General features: G+C 34.2%; 3 protein-coding genes across 3 annotated transcripts; 2 read left to right on the top strand and 1 right to left on the bottom strand.

The window, feature by feature from the left end:
* Window positions 1–5: 5 nt before the first annotated feature.
* LOC149486517 (uncharacterized) lies at window positions 6–10,151 on the top strand. The gene is made up of 4 exons (XM_089698145.1): window positions 6–487; window positions 1,339–1,430; window positions 1,683–1,893; window positions 8,989–10,151. Exons 1-4 carry the CDS (start codon window positions 382–384, stop codon window positions 9,366–9,368), a joined length of 789 nt encoding a protein of 262 aa, XP_089554271.1. The 5' UTR covers window positions 6–381; the 3' UTR covers window positions 9,369–10,151.
* Window positions 2,771–3,725, top strand: LOC149486518 (uncharacterized). Its single transcript, XM_089698142.1, has one exon. The coding sequence runs from the start codon at window positions 2,871–2,873 to the stop codon at window positions 3,594–3,596; it is 726 nt and encodes a 241-aa protein (XP_089554268.1). The 5' UTR covers window positions 2,771–2,870; the 3' UTR covers window positions 3,597–3,725.
* Window positions 10,152–10,290: 139 nt separating the features above from the next.
* LOC149486516 (Golgi to ER traffic protein 4 homolog) lies at window positions 10,291–13,125 on the bottom strand. The gene is made up of 4 exons (XM_089698143.1): window positions 12,895–13,125; window positions 12,532–12,814; window positions 11,880–12,187; window positions 10,291–10,940 (listed from the first exon to the last, which is right to left on the bottom strand). The coding sequence occupies exons 1-4, from the start codon at window positions 13,005–13,007 to the stop codon at window positions 10,694–10,696; spliced, it is 951 nt and encodes a 316-aa protein (XP_089554269.1). The 5' UTR covers window positions 13,008–13,125; the 3' UTR covers window positions 10,291–10,693.
* Between the last annotated feature and the right edge of the window lie 2,945 nt (window positions 13,126–16,070).

The raw sequence follows: 16,070 nt of genomic DNA, 5'->3' as shown, positions 1-16,070 counted from the left end.
AAATGTCAATTCACATTTCACAATAATTTAACACGATTCACGAGAATATACATGCAATGAATTAATTATCAATGACGTAAAATAAAAATTTTAAAAATATTTAGCGGATGGCGAATAAAATCAATTTTAAATAGTCCAAATTATTTTTAATTTTCTAATTAATAAATAATTTAATATATCAGTCAAAAGAAACAAAGGTCATAAAATAATAGCTGCACCACTTGAACTCGCGTAAAATGCTCAACTATAAAAAATAATATTACTTATCAAGTTCATGATTAAAACTAGAGATTAATGTAGAATAGTTTTTTGTTGCGCCCCACACGCGATTGCCGTTTGTGATTCACGATATAAGACGAAATATTAATTATTAAGTAAACTATGTCGAGTACAGTATTTAATGGTGTTTCGGATAGATACAAAGGTATTACTGTTACTTCACAAGAGGAACCTTGTGAGAAAAATGAATTTAAAGAAAAGCTTTTAGGTGAGTGGATAATAATTATTATAATTATACTATGTATGTAGGTAGTACCATTGTTTAAACTTAAAACCATTACTGTGCAATTTAAAACCATTTTTATAAAACTTATTCATTATTTTAAAGGCCTTAAATAATATATTATCCCAAAGGTCATCAAAAATTGTACACTTTTTACTCTTAAAATTTTAAAAAGAATTTAAGCATTGTGTTACATACTATTACTACATAGTAATAATAGCTCAATGGATTTAGGCTATTCATTACTGAAATGCACATACTAGCATAGGTTCCTTTGTACTTATAGGTAACTGATTGCCTATTCTCCAAAACCCCTTCTACAGCTCTGCAAGTTATTTTCACATAGTAAAGTAAAAAAAGATTGTTGTTAACAGATATGAGCCATAAATATGACTATTTATTGCTTCTAGGTAGCATCCTATATAACCCTGTAGTATGTTGTATGTAGGCATTTTTTTAAATATATTCTTTCTTTTATTTTTTTTTTGCGCTATTTTCCTTATTCTTCTCACATTTCCTTTCTTACCAGGTTGCCTGGCAGAGATTGCTGTGTAGCAATAAGGCCGCCTATTGTGCAAAATTTTTGTATCTCATTAATTTGTACCACATTTCCTACATTGTTTTGTACAATGAAGTGTTATAAATAAATAAATAAACCCTCAATATGTATTTTTATTATTTTACACTTGTTATAAATCAAATTTACTAGAGCAAGGTACCTAGGTATATCTTTAGTTTTGAAAATGTTGTTAAAAAAAATTAAGAGACTACATTTTCAATGGAGATTTTTTAATGAGTATTACTATTGATTAGTTGTTGATATTTATTTGTTTTAGAATCCTTAAAAAAGTGGGTAACTGAAGAAAGAAGATGTATTTGGTTCAAAGTCAATATTAAAGATGCATCTTGGGTTCCAATATTGGCTGATGTAAGTATTGTAATATTATTAAGTACCTATATATGTATATGTTATATTGTAGTTAAAAATATAATTATTTTAATTTAGTATCAATACTATTTATGCATAGCGAGACAGCGTTTAATTTTCAAATTACAACCCTTGATTTTCTTTAGAGTTTATTAAAAGCACTTGCCTACATTATTATTTATTTGTCATACTTTTGAAATATACTTGAATAAGTGTACTGTGTAGTTTAATAATATTTATAAAAAAATTCAGGAAGGGTTCAACTTCCATCATGCTAGAGGTGACTTTGTGATGATGTATAAATGGCTGCCCCTGGATAGACCTGCAAACTTACCTCCTGCTTGTCATACAAACCTCGGAGTGGGAGGGCTTGTGCTGAACAGCAAGAATGAAATGCTTGTAGTGACTGAGAAACATTTTGATTACCCTCATTGGAAGCTGCCTGGAGGCTATGTGGAAAGAGGTAAAGAAAAATCTTTGATTTTTAAAGATACTTGTCTATAATAAATAAAAATACTTGTCTATACTAATATTATAAAGAGGAAAGGTTTGTAATTATGTATGTATGTATGGTTTTCACACATAACCAACTGGACCGATTTTGATGAAATTTGGCACAGACAATCTTTAGACTCTGAAAAAAAACATAGGCTACATTTTATTGCGAAATATGTACCACGGGCGAACCCAGAGCGGACCGCTAGTTTGATATAAAAGAGATATTATTATTTGATTTATATTATGCATTTATTATATGGAAAAAACTCAAACCTAAAAATTTATTTATTTAATTAGACTTCTACCAGAAGCATTTTTGAAATGTCATAATAAACTGTTAACCATTTCCACCAGTTAGGAAAGAATTTTCTACAGAGAAGAGCTGTCAAGTAACTCTATAGTTGCTCTTTTAGATATAGTATATAATAATACTAGCTTTCCACCTGCGGCGTCGCCCACGCAGTCAAAGAAAAACCCGTATTGTTCCCGTTCCTGTGGGATTTCCGGGATAAAACCTATGAATGAATGAATGAATGAATGAATGAATGAAAACGCTTTACTGTACACCATTACAAACAGGAAAAAGACATACATATACAGAAGAGAGACATGCACAAATGGCGGCCTTATGGCTTTAGTAGCCATCTCTTCCAGGCAACCAAACACAAGATAAAAAACATAAAATCATGACATAGGGTGGTGGTAAAGCTGTATTAGATTAATAATTAAAAAACAAAACCTATCCTATGTCCTGGGGTAAAAAGTAGCCTATGTCCTTTCTCGGGTATCAAAATATCTCTATACCAATCTCTCTATACCATTTTTACTTGATTTCTCAGTGTAAAGTTATGATTGTGTAAAAACTATACCTTCCAGCATCATTCTCCTGTATTTTTCACTCTTATCTTCAACTAACAAGTTTTATTTCAAATCACTATTACCATGGAGTCACTTAAGCACACTTTGTCAGAGATGACTGTTAATTTCAACACTAAAATGGCAGAATTTGAAAGGAAGCTACTCAACAATGAAACAACTTCGGGTGAGAACACAACTGATTTTAATTTGTTTCGCACATTTGTAACTTCCTCACTCAAAACGCTACATGCACAAGTGGAGTTATTGCTGAAAATCTCGGACCAGCAGGAAACCCGCTCTCGTCGCAAGATGCTCCTCTTTCATGGTATTGCCGAAGAGAAGAAGGAGAACACCGCTGATCTTGTGGCTAAAGTTATTGTTGAGCACCTTGAACTGCCAGATGTTAATGCAGAGTCATTTAGTCATTGCCACCGCTTGGGCCATTACTCAGCTGATAGAAACAGGCCAATTGTTGTCAAATTTGACCGGGTGCCAGTCCGTGATCGGGTATGGTTCTCCAAGACTGGCCTTAAAAATACGGGAATTACTATTTCCGAATTTCTCACAAAATCTCGGCATGATACATTTATGTTGGCTCGTAAGAAATTTGGAGTTTCTAACTGTTGGACTCAAGAGGGAAATATTATTGTGAGATCTGCCGATGGTGTAAGACACCGGGTCACAAGTTCTGATGAACTCGACGTTATCGTCAGCGATCCAGCAGCTGTGCCTGCAAACACTGTATCCGGTGCTGCCCCAGCGTCTAAGGGTTCGGGTAACACCCGGCCCAAAAGAGTCGGACGAAAGTGAGCCCTTCTTTATAATATGAGTATCCATAATATTTATCTTTGTTGTAATTTTCTTCCTGTTGTAATTGTAATTTATATATTTTCTGTGTCACTTTTTTATCTGTGCGCTCGGCAAGTTAAATTACCCCCGTATTCAATTAATTATATAATTTCTACACTTCACACGTTTTTAGAGGTCACTCTTGTTTTGATTTATTATTGTGTTGACAGTTGACTTGTCGTAATATGTCTAATGTCAAATGTCAGTGAATCAATGTCAACCTCGGAGATGTCAACTTAGTTTGTAATGTTTCAGTACCTACGTTCCGTGTTATGTTTTTGCGTATTTACTTGTTTGTTGAATTTTTATTTTCTATGTAGCTGGCGGGTATAGGAAAAGTTTATATATATTTTTATATTTGATATTATTAATTATTTATATATACATATATTATATACAAATTTCTTTCATATATTAATATTTAATATATAAGCATTACATTTAGTCCACCATTTCGTTTTCGAATGATAGTGACTGTGATTCCTTCGTAAGCGCTCATAGTTGTGATGATAGTTTTCAGAGTCTTGACAGCCCACCTCTTGATATATGTTTGACTTCTACCTTTTCTGATGTTTTAAAAAATTTTAACGTTATCCACATCAACGCACAGAGTATTCCGGCACACTTTACCGATATGCATGCATCATTTAATTCTAACTCCATTCACGCTATCCTTATTTCCGAAACCTGGCTCAAGCCTTGTCTTTCCTCTACCTCTTACTCCTTACCTGGCTTCAATTTGGTACGTAACGACCGTACCGGTCGGGTGGGTGGTGGAGTTGCTATATACTTACGCTCCGACTTACCTTTCACCGTTATCAGCACATCTCCACAACCGCCACCTGCCGACGAGGCCGAACACTTGCTAATTGAAGTCATGATTTCCTGCACTAAACTTCTTTTAGGTGTTTTCTATGTCCCCTCCCTTCTTATTAACTATTTTCCGGCGTTTGAAAAAACGTTAGAGAATTTACGTCCTCTCTATGACCATGTCATTCTTATGGGAGACTTTAACACCTGTCTTCTTAAAAATGACATCCGGAGTGACAAGCTTTCAACAATCGTATCCTCCTGTAACCTCAATATCCTTCCCCTTAATCCTACTCACTTCTCTCCTGGCTGTTGTCCTTCTCTCCTAGATTTGATTATTGTTTCCTCTCCTAATCTTGTCTCTAAGCACGGTCAGTGCACTGCCGATGCCTTTTCTTACCACGACCTTGTCTTCCTTTCTTACCGTGTTCGTCCTCCCAAAAGAAAGCACAAAGTACTGTTACAGCGCAGTTTCCGTGGAATGGACGTTGAGCGTCTGTGTGATGATGCTCAAAAAATCGATTGGTCACCTGTCTCATCTGCCAATTGTATAGACTCCAAAGTTGCAGCCTTTAATTTACTACTTACTAAACTGTACGATACTCATGCGCCAATTAAAGCAGTTAAAATGAAGCATGTTCCAGCTCCTTGGTTGACAGATGAACTTAGATCTATTGTTCACAAAAAAAATCTGGCGAAAGCCAAATTTAAACTGAATAACTCGGACTCCAATCGTGAAAAATATAAAGCAATTCGCAATCGCTGCAATACGATGTGTAGAGATGCACAACGACGCCACATTCACAAATCCGTTGAGAGCGGCAACACTGCAGACACTTGGAAATTTTTAAAAACACTTGGAGTTGGTAAATCTCAGAATATCTCCTTTCCTGTAAATATTAATTTAGATCTTATTAACAAACATTTCTCCTCGTCAAAGTCTACTCTGGACTGTAACACTAAAACTGATACCATTTCTCTTCTTTCTACCATGCAAACTCCTGACTCTCCTCCGTTCATTCTTGTACCTTTCACTGCCAGTGACGTTAAGAAGAATACATTGGCCATCGCTTCGAATGCTCTCGGCTGTGATGGTATAGGCCGTGCTATGATTCTGCCCATTCTTGATATTATCCTTCCCATCCTCACACACATCCTTAATTTCTCCCTATCTTCGAGTTCTTTTCCCCAGATCTGGAAAGATGCATTCATCATTCCACTCCCTAAAAAAAACAATCCATCCAATTTCTCCGATTATCGCCCTATTTCCATCCTACCATTCCTATCTAAAGTTCTTGAAAGGCTAGTGCAACAACAGCTGTGCTCCTTTCTTAACTATAATTCCCTTCTAGATCCTTTACAATCTGGTTTTCGTACGGGCCATAGCACGGTCACTGCTCTTGTCAAAGTTACAGAGGATATTCGTATGGCAATGGACAATAAGCAGCTAACTATCCTTGCTCTCCTCGATTTTTCCAATGCCTTCAACACCGTTGACTTTGATATCCTGTTAGCTTTGCTTAGTTCTCTTAACGTATCTCCTGCGGTGGTTGGTTGGTTTCGTAGTTACTTGCAGGGTCGTCGGCAGCGCGTCCGGGTGGATGAATCCTATTCCTCATGGTGTGATGTTTCTGCTGGCGTCCCTCAAGGCGGCGTGTTGTCACCCCTCCTTTTTAGTATTTTCATTAACTCTATTTCTTCTAAACTTTCCTCTCTCTACCATCTGTACGCAGACGATCTACAAATTTACACCCATTCGTCAATGGAAAATCTTGAAGAAGCGATTACTCGCATCAACACTGACCTTCAATCCATTGTCGACTGGACTCATGCTTATGGTCTCACATTAAATCCTGGAAAGACTCAAGTTATTATTTTAGGCAGTTCTTATTTGCTTTCTAAGATTTCTTTTCCGGATTTAACTCTTATTTCGATCGATGGAGTCCCAGTTCCATATAGTACATCGGTTAAAAACCTTGGTATTTATATCGATCAAACCCTATCCTGGACCGAACACATAAAACAAGTAAGCCGTAAGGTTTTTGGCGTTACGTCATCTTTACGTCGATTGCGCAACTTTTTACCTGTTCCTACGAAAACTGTTTTGGCGCAGTCTTTGTTGCTTTCTATCCTTGATTATGGTGATGCATGCTTTCCAGACCTTAATGAGGAGCTACTTAACAAATTAGAACGACTTCAAAATTTTGCTATCAGATTCATCTTTGGCTTGCGCAAATATGATCATATCTCAGAATATCGCTCGAAACTCAATTGGCTGCCCATCCGACTTCGCCGGAATACTCACATCCTTTCCCTCCTGTACAATATCCTTTTTGATCCTAGATCCCCATCCTACCTTAAAAATAGATTCGTGTTCTTGGGCTCTTCCCATGAACTCGATCTACGCTCCTTGGACAACCTTACGCTTCGCATGCCCGCTCACAAAACTCGTTTTTACGATGCTTCCTTTACCGTGCAAGCTGTAAGGTTGTGGAACTCGCTCCCGTTAAACATCAGGAAAGCTCAATCTATCAGCTCTTTCAAGTACCTGGTCAAACAGCATTATCTTCACAACTAACGTTTAAATGTTTCATACGTTCTTATCTATCTTACTTACTTATATCCTGTTATTTTCTTTATTTTTCTTTATTCGCTATATATTATATAATATATATTATATGTATTAATATTTGTATTTATGTAACTATTTCCTACTTTTATTTGCACTTTTTATAATGCTTCGCTATGCTCCTTCTACTATCCAATTGTTCATTTTCTTCTAACTTTTCCTATATCCTAAGGTTGCCTGGAAGATATCGCTTTTTAGCGATAAGGCCGCCTATTTGTACCGCTCCAGTGTATATTATTGTTTGATTTTGTTATGTTTTGTGTGTGCAAATAAAGTGTTTTTTATTTATTTTTATTTATTTACCAAATTTCATGCAAATTGGTTCAGTAGTTAAGGCGTGATTGAGTAACAGACAGACAGAGTTACTTTCGTATTGATAATATTATTAGTATCACTACATAGTATAAAACAAAGTCGATTTCCCTGTCCCTATGTCCCTATGTCCTTATGTCCCTATGTCCCTTTGTACGCTTAAATCTTTGAAACTACGCAACGGATTTTGATGCGGTTTTTTTTAATAGATAGAGTGATTCAAGAGGAAGGTTTATATGTATAATAACATCCATTAAATAGTGGAGAAGTACTGTTATTTTTGAGGTTTCTAAAGTGATGTCGTAAAAAATTACATTTTTTCCGCTTACATTGCAAACGCAGGCTGAACACATTGAAAAGGTATTATACACATTGAAAAGGTCTATAGAAAAGTCCGCGATGGTATATGTCTATCTCTTATGGATAACCCACAATAACATTTTTTTGTCATTTACTTTTTACGAAAAATAATGGCTAATTTTCGATGCGATTTTAACCAATACAGCATTAATCCTTAACCAATTAAATACCTTGAATACATTGTTCGTTTAATATAGATCTATATGGCCCTTTACACCGTATGATTTAAGTGAATATTTTCGAAGATATTACAGATTTAAAAATAATTTGGAAAATCCAAAAGTGCACGCCTCATAATTTTTTTTTAATAAATATTAATTAATTTTATTATTTTTGTTTATTTAATAACAATTAAACCACATCGAATCAGACCCTGAAAAATGAAAGGGTTCTATTCCTGAGCATACTCAAGCGTAAGAGAAAAAAAAAGACTCGATTAGTAAAGTATTTCGGTCGCTATCGTGTTAACAAGAAAAAGGATCCGCACATACAGACACACGGACGTCCAAGACAGAACTTTTTTAAACTGTTTTTTAACTAGTTTAAATAACAAAAATGACATCAAAAATATCATGAACGTTAAAAATAGTGTTTTTTCTTAATATGTGTGTGTATGTATTATCTTACAAGTGCAATGTATGATACATAAAGACATTTTAAGTTTGAAAAATCATATGTTTTGCGCGAAGTGACAGTAGCTGTACCCACCTCAACGCTTCGCTTATGAGGCGTGCAATTGCGGGACGTAGCGTTTGCGGCGGTACCGGCCGGCCGCCAGGCTATCTATACGAAGTCGGAGCGGGCCGCTATGTTTTTATATACAACGTTCACAGTTTTTCTGTAGTGTATTTATCAGCATTGCACCCGTGCGAAGCCGGGGCGGGTCGCTAGTGGATTATATAAAATTGATAAGATTGTTCTAATACAGATATACTATCACTTATATAACACTACTGCTTAATGAATCTAATTTCTGAATAAGAAGCATATATTATATGCTTTTTATTCAGAAATTATATCATACTAGCTTTCCGCCCGCGTTTTCAAAGAAAAACCCGTTCCCGTAGGATTTCCGGGATAACCTATCCTATCCTATGTCCTTTCTCGGGTATCAAAATATCTCTATACCAAATTTCATGCAAATTGGTTCAGTAGTTAAGGCGTGATTGAGTAACAGACAGACAGACAGAGTTACTTTCGCATTTATAATATTAGTATGGATTATGATATTAAAATTTTCAGGAGAAAATATAAAAGATGCTGCGATCAGAGAAGTTAAGGAGGAGACTAATGTAGATGCAGAGTTTGATTCCATGGTGACACTACGACACACTCATAATGCAATGTTTGGCAACTCGGACATTTATGTTGTAGTAAAGTTAAAAGCTACATCAGACGAAATTACAAAATCAGATCTAGAAATCAAAGCATGTAGGTGGATGGATGTAAACGAATTTCTTAATCATCCTGATGTACATGAATTTAACAGATTCATTGTAAGACAAGCTTTAGATTTAAAAAATAGAAAGATCAAATTTGATCTTCAAATGAACACAGTTAAAATTTCTTCATTTGTACGAGATATAACATGTCTTACAGTGGAAGATATTAAAGAGAGTTAAATGCATGCAATTTAATTAATATGATGCTGTTTTAATTTTAAACACATAAAACAAATAACTGATCAAATCATAATTCATCAAACAGATATAATATTTATTATATAATACTGAACCTACAATTATTTTTATAGTAATAGTTGTATATAGCAATAGTAGAGGAGCATATGGTATTAAATGAGATTTATTATTTTATTATTATTAGAGGTGTGAATATTGCAGACATTTTTTTCTATCTTTTTAGCACACCTTCACAGTAGCACAAATCCTAAAAGCTCATTTATATCTCCTCTTCTAATAAAATTGGTTCTCCTTTCAATGTTTTTGACCTACACATTCCTAGCACAAATTATATTTATGTATGCATAATATTATATCTATAACTTTAAAATTAATTTTATTTCAGTTTATTTATTGTAACAAATATACAGGGTATTATGGTATATATACCTTAATCTGATAAGCACAATTTTTTAAATTGTAATTAATTAATAGGGGACCAGTTCACCAGTGTAAAATGTTAATTTTAAGTATATTTTTGTATGGTATGTAGGAAGCAAAATTTCTTTCAAATATTGCCAGTCACAAGAAAATTCTAGTCTTTACCATCTTGACCGCATACTTCAGAAACTATACACTAAGACTGTTTAATTCTTGTTTTTCTATATAATTTAATGAATCTGTATAAATGCCATCAATAATATTATTGTCCTACAAACTTAAATTACAACTTCATTTATGGTAAATCTAGCATTATGGTTATTGTAATTGTTTTACTTAATAATATGATATTATATATTTTTTATTCTACAAAGGTTTTATTGTTAGTATATTTTTATGTTATGTTAACCACTTCATGTTATATTGCAGTTAGAAGTTTGTATAGCTTTTATGAATTATTGGTAAAAAAATAAAATAAACAAAATATCATTGCCATCTGTTTATTTTCATACAATCCAAGAATGTTATTAATTATTATGCAAAAATAACATTATTTACTTTGTTAATATTTACAACTAAAATACAAATTTGTGTTATAATTTAAAAGTTTTGTTATTTGTTAAAAATAGCAAGGCAAATAAATACATTGCATTTCATGTGTTTTTGGAAATTTAATTTAATTACAGGGACAAACAATCAAGGAATAATTGACCACTGAGCATAATGCTAAAAAGTGAAATGATAATCAAAACTTATTATAAAGGGTCATTTCATATAAAACAGTCAACAAATATACCTTGAAATTTCATTAAAATATCACCTTGATACAAACATTTTAACACCAGTATACTTCATCTATATTACATCTGTCTTCTAAAATTTATCCCTTAATCTATATCTGGAACATTTGCTTTTTGCACCACTTTACTACTTTCGTCATCTGAACTGTCCACATCTCCTAACATAGATTTCAAAAGGCCACCTAACATAGAATTTGGATTTTTATTGCGCTGAGGACGTTCTATTCCAAACCAAATGCGTCCAATGTTATCCAAGTAACCAGAATAATTAGGGTCACGTCTTAAACTGACTGCATACCACTTTCTTAATATTTGAAACTTCATTACATGTTTTCTGAAAAGAAAAAGAACATTATTTGATATGAAATATAAGAATAACAGATAAAAAAAATGTATGCGTGTACTAGAGTACACGTAAGAAGTGAAACTTCTTTATGACCTTAAAAATGTCACGAGTATGGCGTAACGCAAAAATGTCACGCGTACGGCGTAACGCAAAAATGTCACGCGTACGGCGTAACGCAAAAATGTCACGCATACGGCGTAACGCAAAAATGTTACACTAAATTTTTGTCCAACCCCGATAAAGAAGTTTCACTTCAAAAAGATGGCGCGTAACGGAAAAATGTCACGCGTAACGAAAAAATGTTACACTAAATTTTTTCCAACCCCGATAAAGAAGTTTCACTTCAAAAATCATAAATTGGGCTGGAACATATTAATTTATATATATATATATATATATATATATATTTACATGTAAAACATGACATCTTTTAAAACGGTAAAGGTAAACATTGTGACAAAATCAACATGTTGAAGAAACAAATTTTGATATCATTTGTCATCTGCAAACCCGCGCTTGGCAATGTTGTGGATTATGGTCTGTATAAGAGGTCCATGTACCAGCGGTGGGAATTTATGATGGATATTTGGGATTATGATGACAATGTTTAAAATGAGTAATGTTTTTGAAGTGAAACTTCTTTATCGGGGTTGGACAAAAATTTAGTGTAACATTTTTGCGTTACGCCGTACGCGTGACATTTTTGCGTTACGCCATACTCGTGACATTTTTAAGGTCATAAAGAAGTTTCACTTCTTACGTGTGTACTCTAGTACACGCTTACATTTTTTTCTATTACATTACCCAAGAAATTTATATACAGCGTGTATATGTCACCTTATTTTTCCATTTTATCTTATTTGCCTATTTTTAAGGTAAGTTTTTGGAAAGCATCCAGAATATACAAAAGGAAATAGAAATACTCACTCTTCAACAGCTCTCAAGAGAAACCATAAAAAGTTCAAAAGTGGAAGTATATATGGAGGACCTTGGGCATTTATATTAGGATGCGATTTTGTGTATTCATTTAAAGCATCATCTGCCATTTGCTTGTTTCTCAAACACAGTATTTGTAAAACAGCTTGCGCTATAAACATGTCTATTTCTGAGTTCAGTCCTTTTGTTGTGTGAAGTTCTATGAGCATAGTTGCATAAGTTGCACCGTCACTAGAATGTAAAAAGTGTCTATGGGCTGATGTGTACTTCTTTTCCCGCCAGTATACCTGTGCAATTCTCTGAAAAGGTTTGTAATAATTAAACAAAATATAAGAAACAGTTCCAAAGTTTCAAATTACATTAGAAAAACTTATCTAACAAAGATTGTAATTAAAGAGTTAATAATAGTAAAATTGTATGAGGTATGCAATTTAATATAAAACAAGATCTGAAGAATAACAGGGTTACAAAAAACAAACATTGGAGATAGCAGTCCACAGTTCACTACACAAACATAGTTAAAAATAATCTTTTCAATTGAATACGGGATTTTTTTTTATAAAACTACATGTAGAAGTTCTTAATTACGCTTAAATAACCAGACCAACAGAATAGGTTCAATATTTTTATTTAAGGCTCATACCTTATGAAGCAATGGATGACCTATTTTTCCATCATCCATTGACCATTTCACAGCATTAATTAGAAATGTGTCTCTCTCTGGAACACTTGCATTGATCATTTCAAATAATTTAGCTATTTTCTCAATCCATTCTTCTGTGGGCTTGGTTTCTGATTTTGACAAAACATCTAACAAAAGAATACTCAGATCAGCTCCGCTGCCTTGCTGATCGCGTTGTAGCAGTATCAATGCTCCATTATACAGTAATTGTAACAAATCACTATATTTCTTCTGACTTAAATACCTGTGAATTCACGATTTTCATATTAGCCTACAAGATTATGAAATGAGTCACCTTTGATCAATTTTATATTGTTTTTGTACCTAAAATAGAGTGTTCTGTACATTTGGTGTGCTTCATAAAATTTCCCATCATTAACCGACGCTTCTAATTTATCCAGAACTCGTGAAACACCTCTTTCTCCACGAGCAGCCATTATCAATTATTAGTAAGAATTTAAATTATTGTAACATCACAAATATTAATTTACGCCATCAATTATCAATATTCAATACAACCACATGAAACGTAGGTATAATAAACGTCAAATTTATCCAAAAGACGTATGTCACTTGTGTCTTGTGTCACTTTAATGCTAGGCGTCCATTAGAGGCGGATCGGGCCGGGCCGCATCGCAACGGGCCGTCTCTAATGGACGCGCTGTTTGCTCCTGTGTCCACCTGTACGGGGCGCGGCGGACCGCCTAGGCGGATTTTATCTAACAGACGCTCGCCGCTTACATCCGCCTGCCTGCGTCCACTAGACGGGTCGGGGCGGGCCGGGCCGCAGCGCACCGCCGGCAGAAATCCGCCTGCGAAGCGATATCCGCCAATGCGTTGCGGCCCGCCCCGACCCGATCCGTCGCTAATGGACGATGTTTCATACAAAACATAGGCCGGCGTATTTTTGCGTTGCGATGCGGCCCGGCCCGATCCGCCTAGTGGACGCCAGCCATTACATCATTCACTAGCACAGAGCATACCTGATTTTCTAGTTTATGCTTTGTCTTTGGAAACATATTATTTCTCTGGTGCTACTAGATATTATCACATATTATTCTGTGTCTAGTGGAAAAAGGCGCAACCAAAAAATACATCTTGGCAAAAAAGAGTAGGGAAAAAATGAGGGCGACACTCCCCGTTTTCCAATTACAGCACTAGAGCGCATTATGCGGCATAATGCTTAACGTTGAATGTTCCAACTACAGCAACGCTTCGCACAATCGAGCACTAGAAAAAGTAATGCGCGTGAATTGATGCGTGCAATCGATTTATCGTTAGTAATTATTAATTGTTGGAAAAAAATTTAAAGCTTTCGTTTCATTGTAGTTTTTTCGAAATAATCAAAGTTAATTCAAATTGTGTTATAAAAATAAATATAAGTATGGATGAAGGTACAAACATTGAAAAAAATGTTAATGAAAAAATCAAAATCCAAATTACTTAAAATAACCGTAAATATTTTTCAACCAATTATTATTTATACCACTTTTTTAACACATTAATGAGGTTATTGCTAACTCTATGAATATTTTTTTTTCAACACTGAACTTGGCGCAACCTGCTGGTGCGTTTCACGTTCCAATTAAAAAAGTGAAGTCCCATGTCCCCGTAGTGGGGTAGGGGGCAGATGCATTATTCATACATCTGTTTCACTGATCGATTTTTCTTTAGGGACAAGTAGGTGATCAGCCTTCTGTGTCCTGCCAGACCGAGACATTTTTTTTTTCGTCTCCACCGGGAATCGAACCCAGGACCCCTCGGTTCTACGCTCACGCGTCAACCACTGTACCGAGGAGGCGGTCCAATTAAGCATCAGCATAATTCAGCATTGTGCGGCACTGAGTCGCATTATGCTCTGTAATTGGAAAACGGGGCCTATAAAGCGTAAAATTACTGAAAGGAGACATACAAGCAGCTTGAAGCTTGGTGGCCACATAGAACAACTTTTGTAAAATATAATTTAATGAAACGATATTATACTTAACAACTTTGAATTCTTCTTACATGCATTACATCCATATTTTTAAATTACATACCTACTAGTTACTTAATTTCAATTAGTGATGAAGTAAATTTTAGGATGAAATTAATTAAGAATAAAGGCTCAAAATATTTAATGTTCATAATTTAGCACTCGGGTGACCATTAATTTTACACAACAATAGCAGTTAGATTAAACTTAGGAAAAAAATAAGCAATACATAAAATTTAAGTTAGCTACCTGCATCTTTGTTTAAAATAAACTTTAATGTATGTATTTAATGATTTTTATGGTTTTATTATTCATATCTTATGTACCTATAAATACATATTGCATTAAAGCAATAATTCCTATTTTACTAATTAAAAAATCATTGCTTAATCCTCAATAACTATCAGATATCCTTGGAATATTACCTACGTACGTAGTAGCTACGTAGCTAAAGAGGTAATATACCTTTTTTTTTTGTAAGTGGGGAAATCTTGCAATGATACCTACCACACCCTTGTACAACGTAAAACCAAAGAGAATACAAATATGTACTATGCGTAAAATTATACCGACAAACAAGTAGGTAGGTAGGTCACGGTAAAGGTTATAAAAAAATTAGTTAACTATTATATTATAATATATTATAAACTACTTATGTTATTAAATTAATTCCTAACCAAAGGAGTTTACACTGCACTATTAGGCAAGACTAGAATAATTTTAGGAAGTTGGGTTATTTTTGTTTTGATCTATAAAACAAAATATTTTTCAACATCAAATATTTTCCGTGACAACATTTATTAAAAGAAGACATTGTCTTAAGTGCATGGGCTTAATGTGAATAAGATTTACGGTAATAATGCATTTTATAACAGCCTTGCTTGCAAATGTATTATTTATGACATGCGATGGTTATCGATTTAAGCTCTAAAGTATGAGACCTACTATGCTTTTTAAATTACATATTTTTCATTCTAATTTATGTGACACTAATCGAAAAGTGATTTTAGTCGATGAAATTGTATGATTTTACAATAAATGCAATCAAAGTGGCATTTAAATAAAAAAACTGCAGTAACTTATTATAAAACAATTATCGTTATACTATTTTATATTAATCCTTAGTAACATAGGCTATATTTATCCCGGGTCAAACCGAGCCGGGGAGAAGCGGTAAGGTTCCAATGAATAAGAAAGGTAGGTAGGTATCATACAAATATTGACATGATGCAGGCCTGTGACATCCTGTGACCTGTTATAAAATATAAATCCACTACGCAAATAATTAACTAGGTACCTACTGAATGAGAATCACCTAGGTACCCACTTAAATATTTATAAGTCGGAATAGCCATGGAGGTTTATACTACCTCAACCGAAACTCTACCTCAACCGAAACTCTATCACAAACGAAAAGATTGCTTATAAGTAAAATATTCCACAGACAACACGTTTACCTACGTTCATGGAATTAACAAGTGAAACTCAACATTAATAACTAATTGAAACCGAGGGATGAAGTTCG

This window comes from Colias philodice, chromosome 8, assembly GCF_061535455.1.
Source record: "Colias philodice isolate Cphi_HAF_F1 chromosome 8, ilColPhil1 Martin Lab GWU primary, whole genome shotgun sequence".
Taxonomy (NCBI): Eukaryota; Metazoa; Arthropoda; class Insecta; order Lepidoptera; family Pieridae; genus Colias; species Colias philodice.
The sequence above is the reverse complement of the archived record's forward strand: the minus strand, read 5'-3'. Positions and strand labels throughout refer to the sequence as shown.